This window comes from Mus caroli, chromosome 16 (assembly GCF_900094665.2).
Source record: "Mus caroli chromosome 16, CAROLI_EIJ_v1.1, whole genome shotgun sequence".
In the NCBI taxonomy this organism is placed as follows: domain Eukaryota; kingdom Metazoa; phylum Chordata; class Mammalia; order Rodentia; family Muridae; genus Mus; species Mus caroli.
In genome coordinates, this window is record NC_034585.1 from 42,380,893 (window position 1) to 42,387,919 (window position 7,027).

The following is a 7,027-nucleotide window of genomic DNA, read 5'->3' on the forward strand; positions in this document are numbered from 1 at the left end:
CATTTCCATATTTTGCTAAGTTAGTCAAGGAATATACTTTGAGAATATATCTGCAATGAAGGGAGTAAACAAGCTGTTTATGTTGGAGTATACTAGGTGTGTCTAGCCATTTCATTTTTAGTTAATTCCATATTTAACCAAGTTAACAACCAAGAATAGAAGTATAGTGAGAGGAAAAAGAAAATAGGAAACTTTTTATAACATATACTAAATAAAATAAAAATGCAAAATAATAGTAGCTTGGGCTAGGGTAATAATATTGGTAGCAGTGAGAAACAGAATAATGAAAATATTTTGAGGGTAGGGTGAAAGCAATTTGATGCTGGATTAGATGTGAAATGTGAAAGGCAGGGTAGTCAAATGTGACCTGAATGTCTGGAGAAATGCTATTAACTGAGAGTAATTACCTTGAAAGGAGTCAGGTCAGTTTTAGATAAATGATTTGTAATTCCCCTTAGTCATGCAGTGTTGTTGCAAAATAAAGTTTGTGTCCATGTTACACACCCTAACCCTAATGATGATTTCTGAGTACAAGGCCAGCCTGGTCTACAGAGTGAGTTCCAGAACAGCCAGGGCTATACAGAGAAACCCTATCTCGAAAAAAAAACAACAACAACAACAACAACAACAAAAAAACCCAGACATTGGATGTGATGAGTTTATCTTTAATGGCAATGTGTTTGAAAAGACAATGTCCCAGGCTTGAAATCTTTCCTACTTCTGTTACTAAAGCATTGTTTAGTAAAATGCTGGGTTTTGGGGTTTTTTTTGTTTGTTTGCTTGTTTGTTTTTTTTAAGTAGATGCAATAAAAGAAGCAGAGTAGAAAATACTGAAGAAGCAGCGTCAGGAAAGTTAGGAGAATGGCAATAAAATATAATGTGAAAGGCAAGGAAAGAAAGTGTGCAGGAATAAGTTATGTTGGTTTATTAGTGGCCTCTGAGTTCACAAAGGTGGAAACTAGTCATATATGACTTGGGCATAGTGAAACCGAAACCACTTTTAACTTTAAAGAACGCAGTGTTGGTGGTCAGCTGTGGTGTTACCTTGTAACACGACTTCAGGGGTCTCAGAACCTGCCATCAGCTGTCTTGAAAGTATTAAATATGAAATTAATTCCAGAAATATGATAGTTTAAGTTTTGAATTGCAGGTTTTCTAAGTAAAATGATGACATCTTATGCTGAGCAATGCCTTTCATCCATGATACTTAAATCATCCCTTTGTCCAGTATATCTGTGCTGCATGCTCTGTGGCTTCCATTGTAAGCATCTCAGTGATATCATGGCCATTATCAGGCATCGCAGTGCTTGTGTTCAAGTAAGACTTATTTTATTTTACTTAATAATGGCCTCGAAGGGCACTTGATGCCACTTGGGTATGTCTGAGAGAGTCTGGGAAGTATTTATGTGAGAAGGTAAAAGCCCATGATGTGGTCAGAATAGAAAATCTTATACCGGGGTTGTAAGTTCTATGGTGAGAACAAAGCTGTTTATTAAATTTCAAGAAGAAAAAAGATCATGCTACTTGCTGATAATATATCAAACTAAAAAGATTAAAGTCTTGATACATTATAACTCAGTTAACTTTTTTCTTTTTCTTTTTTATGTAAGAATATGAAGAGAGTGGATTGTTGGAAACAGATGAGGTTTGTAAATTTGATGTATTTTTAAGGTAGTTGTTATGAGTGAACTTGGGTGTTAGTGTTTTCAATAATGGCAATAGTCTTACAGAATCATTTTTACTGACTCTAAGTTTTTGTCATTGCTGTGTGACAGGCTACCCTAGACACAAGGAAAATAGTGGAAGCCTGCAAAGCTAAGGCTGACGCTGGAGGTGAAGATGCTATTTTACAAACGAGAACTTACGACCTGTACATCACTTACGACAAATATTACCAGACACCACGGCTATGGTTGTTTGGCTATGATGAGGTACAGTAGAAAGAAATAGAAAGTGAAGACGCTAAACTGGTGGATTTAATTCAATTTCTTTATTTGATCAATGACTATATACGGTCTTTTAAATTTTTGAAGTCATTTTTTGCAGTTCTATTATTATTGAACTTGATTTTCATTTAGAATAAACTATTCAGTGTGACATTGCTAAGGATTAAATACAAATAATATGTTGTATACTGACTCCTGAGTCTTTTCCTCTAAGCTTATTGCTTCAAAATTCAAGAAGTTGAGCTCTGAATAGCTCCTTATATTTTGTCAGAATCCATCTGTGGAGTATGTAAACATTTACAAACAGATTATGTCATATAGTATTTCCCTTACCAAGTTTTATTCTGCTAATATTGGATTGCAGAATAATTGAAGTTAGATCAACTCATTTAACTTGCCATTTTATGACTTGTTAAAAGGAAGCAAAAAATAAAATGGGCTTAAGGGATAAATTCTTAAAATTTGAAAATGTTTGGCATCTATAAACTTACTTGTGGCATCTTTTCATGGCTCCTGTTATAGAGCCCGAGTGTTCAGGATCCTTTCTCAAACAATCTAGCCATTCTGAATAATCTGGAATTGTAAATTCCAAGTGATATTAAAGAATTAATCTTTATAAATAGGGGTAGGCTACAAGCTTCAATAGTGGATTCACAGCGCCTTTTATGCTTTCAGCAACGGCAGCCTTTAACAGTTGAGCACATGTATGAAGACATCAGTCAAGATCATGTGAAGAAAACAGTGACCATTGAAAACCATCCTCATCTCCCACCACCTCCTATGTGTTCAGTTCACCCATGCAGGTCTGGGTGTATATGTGTGTGGGGAAAGAGAGTGTCTGTGTTGTCCGTGTGAAGATGTGTAAACATCAGTAAAAGAAAATTTACTTTATAAGCAAAATTCTCTTTCATCTTTAGAAATGTTCTTCTTTTGCTTAATTAAATATCCAAGAGAAAGAAGGATAAATATTACCTATTTTTAAATTTTATTTATTTATTTATTTATTTATTTAGAGACAGGGTTTCTCTGTGTAGCCCTGGCTGTCCTGGAACTCACTCTGTAGACCAGGCTGGCCTTGAACTCAGAAATCTGCCTGCCTCTTCCTCCCAAGTGCTGGAATTAAAGGCGTGTGCCACCACTGTCCGGCTACCTATTTATTTTTAATGTAGTACTAAGAATTTTGTTTTGGTTTTCTTTGTTTAGCTATAGATTAGATTTGTTGATCAATCTCATTTGATCAGTAGCTTAGGCAGCTTGTTGTAAACTCATAGCACTCATCTTTTAGACCTGGTGCACAGTATTGCGAGTGCCTCTTTACATGAATGTGGAGTATAAATAAACTCTTCCTTTAGGAAGTCTTTAGCCTTCCCAAGGCAACTGAATTCTGAGCTTTGGCATTCTCTCTTTTTCAATGTGTTTTCATGAGTCCACAAAAAGTCAAGCTGAACCAAGATGCATGATTTGTCTCGGATGTTCCTTACAGAAAAGCATCATGCTTGCTTCTTTGGATTAGTAATTTATAACAAGTAATATTCTGGATATACTGAGAATGCTGATAATATATTGAAAATTCTATGATAATTTTTCTTTTTTTTAATTTTATTTTAATTAGGTATTTTCTTTTCAAAAAAAATTGTTTAGGTAGGCATGGTGAGTTACACTAATAATCCCAACACCCTTACTTGGGAGGCTGAGGCAGGAGGATTGCAAATTCTAGCCCATCTTGGGCTGCACAGTGTGGATCAAAGCTGAAACCTTGATGGCATCAATCTGTTCTATGAGTTTGAAATTTTAATAGGCTCTAATCGACTGGAATGTTTGTCTGTGGCATAAGTTTACTCTATTGAGAAGAAGAGATAAGTACCTGATAATTACATTAAATATTTTAATAAAACAAATGATTATTATATAAAGTAGAATGAGATAAGATATAAAATCTGAGGCCATATACAAGAAATGGGGACATTTTTAGGACTGCTTTGGGCTGTGCTAGTTTTCTGAGGATCTTCCTCTGTGTAAAGGATTGTTGATAAGAACTGAAATAGCATTGTATAAATTAGGGAGTGTATGAAGAGCTGTTTGTTTTATATATTGATTTTTTTTCCCTTTAGTTGATACACTCTATCTGCAGCATAGAAGACACTTGAATTATGTATATGTCTGTGCATAGGACAGAATCTTGAGATAGTATGTCTTCATGTAAATCCTAAGTTGTTGTTTTTTTTTTAAATAGAATCAGATAAATAATACTCATTAATACAGAGTTGGCTCTGATTCTTAGCTTTTATTGAGCCTTTCAACTATAGTTTTTTCCTAAGCTAAATAAATATTTAAACCTTTAAGGGGCTGGCACGATGGCTTATTGGTAAAAACTCTTGCTCAGGGAGCCTGGAACCAACTAGGGAAGCAGAGAATCAGGTCCTGAAAATTATCCTATGACCTCACATGTTCATGGTGTGCATATGCCCATATTCATGCACGTGGTGCCACATACTTACACACATGCACACACTATAGCAATAACAAACATTTAAAATGACAAGATTATGGGGGGGTCTCATAGCTTTTTTCTTTCTGTTTTATATTTACATAACACCCCCCCCCCACACTATTTATGTTTCCAGAGCAAGCAGCCCTAGCTTCACATTTACTATTTGGCATGATTTTCCCTTGGGGTTTTCTGCCTCTATTATCAAAAAGCTAACTGATGCTATTGAGTTTATGGTGACTATAACTTTCAGAAATCCTTTCCAACGGAAGTGTTTTCATAGATCAGCAGTTGACAGCATTTTATAGTTCAGTAATTTTTATATTTAAAATTACCTTGAGCAATTACAGTAGACTTTTTAAAATTTTGTTCATTTTGCTCAAATTGTCCCATGCTAATAAGATTTGTTGTTTGCTTTCAGGCATGCTGAAGTGATGAAGAAAATTATTGAGACAGTTGCAGAAGGCGGGGGAGAGCTTGGTGTTCATATGTATCCTTATGTGTATATATGATTGGTGGCAAATGGCTCCTATAGATTTTTTTTGTCCATTTTGGAGATTTAGTGTAACTTTCATAACAGAACCTATAGTTTATTTTAGCTCCTCATGTATGGAAGTTCTTGTGAAAATCTAGTTTCTCTAGGATGTGTTATATTATGAAAAGTATGCCGCACTCAGCGTGTGTGTGTGTGTGTGTGTGTGTGTGTGTGTGAGTGTGTGAGCATGCGTGCGTGTGCGTGGGCACATATATATGTGCACACGCATGTGCATGAGCGCCTGTTAACCCTGCCTTGTTACAGAGGTGATGTTGAGCAGGATGAGTTCCCATCAGGTGAAGGTAAAGGTAAGGTTGTATCAAACTTAGCCCTCCCTGAAGCAAATAATTGAAGTTAAACAGGTTAATTAGAAGTAAAGTACAACTGTGCAGCTTTTCTCCTGTGCAAAAGTATCTTCTTTTGGCTTTCTTGCTCAACCTCTGGGTGGACAGGAAGCACAAATAAGTATTAATGTCCAAGCAATTTGTCACAGCTCTCAGAGATATGTGTATCCATATTAGGGGTTCTTCAGAGCACTCGCAGTGAGCGATGACATGCTAAGTAAACTGAATTAGTTGGACATAGGTTTGTATTGAATTTTGTGATTTATACCATTCAGTCAGAGACAGGGGTTACTCATACCTTAAATGTATGAAAACCTAACCTGTGTGTTGCTAATAACGCATATTCTGCAGAGGCACTTTGGGTTTTTTGTAATAGAAACAAACACGTTTTTTCCAGTCCAATAAGATTTATTTCTGGAATCAGTGTACATTATCTTTCACATTTATCTCTATGCTAAAGGCTAGGTAGCAGCTTAGAGTGCTATAGGTGATTCATAATAATTTTCTTATTGAAAACTAAGTAAGCTTGCAATGTTTCTAGGTACAATAAAAGAAAATTTCACCATTTTATTAAATGAAAATGGTACAATATAATCCATTCTATGGTTGTTAAATGCCCCTTATGAATTTAGAATCCCTTATGAAGTGTTTGCATCTGATTTGCTTTTCATTTGCTACAGTGTTTGCATACTTGTTTCATTTTAAGTTCGTATAAATTCTAGAAAATTTGTAAGCAGTAAAGGGGCAAAGTAAATGAATGAGGTTTATACTTATTTGAACACATTAAAGACAACATTGCCTTATAAATATTGTAGTAATTCAACTTATATGAACTTCTCATTTAGAAATTTCAAATATTGCAGCAGATAGCTGCATCTTTAGATGTCAGATAGTCATCTTTAGAGTACCTCTCTTAAGCAGATACAAATTTGCTTGGCTAGGTGACTTTTAATAGACTCAATATAAGATTTTATCATAGGTTCTGATAAATTAATAAACTTGATAATCATTATGGATTTAGATCAATACTGTTTACAAATCTTATTTTCCTTAGCCAAAGACATTCAGGTATCTTTTAATTTTTTTGAAATTTGTTCAAGCTGTCATTCCAACAATAGAATATGACTACACAAGACACTTCACAATGTAGTGGAGAGGATATAGAGTCTATCCTAATTACTGCTTCTGATTTTTAAAGAATTAATACATAGATGTGACCATTGACCATATTTACCAATAAGAATAATTTCTCTAATAATGGGACTTATATGTTTATGCATTAAATAAAAACTGTTCTACTACCAGCCTTATTTGTTTAATAAAATGTGTGTGAAGAGATGTTTTCATTTCCTATCAGAAGGTTCTAGTAGGGTTTCCCTGTCAGAGGATGATTGCAGAGTCAGGATGCTATTGAACATCTACCAGTGTCAGAACTAGCTCTAGAATCTGTTCCATGCCAGGCTGTGTGTCTCTCCCGACTCCATTCCCAGCCTTGTCCTCTCCCTACATCTGCTCTGTGCCTGTACTTCATGTTTCTGAAGTGCTAACTGTATGCCCAGAGACATGCTCAGAAACATGACCTGTTTCATGGTTTATTGCCATCACCCAGATTACTTTTTATTAACGATATGGGGATGTTTTTCTTAACATAATTCTCAGTAGAATAGTGGGACTTGAAGGGGGAATCTTTGGTTGTATTGTGTCAGTTCATAGA

General features: G+C 35.2%; 1 protein-coding gene across 1 annotated transcript in view; it reads left to right on the forward strand.

Annotated features, from left to right (window-relative positions):
• Atg3 (autophagy related 3) overlaps nucleotides 1–6,651 on the forward strand; it is a 29,201-nt gene extending 22,550 nt beyond the window's left edge. The window contains exons 8-12 of the mRNA XM_021184720.1: nucleotides 1,611–1,645; nucleotides 1,776–1,931; nucleotides 2,622–2,749; nucleotides 4,856–4,924; nucleotides 6,382–6,651. Coding sequence (XP_021040379.1) covers nucleotides 1,611–1,645; nucleotides 1,776–1,931; nucleotides 2,622–2,749; nucleotides 4,856–4,924; nucleotides 6,382–6,463 — 470 coding nt within the window. The 3' untranslated portion in view covers nucleotides 6,464–6,651. The remainder of the gene's footprint in view (nucleotides 1–1,610; nucleotides 1,646–1,775; nucleotides 1,932–2,621; nucleotides 2,750–4,855; nucleotides 4,925–6,381) is intronic.
• Nucleotides 6,652–7,027: the final 376 nt, after the last annotated feature.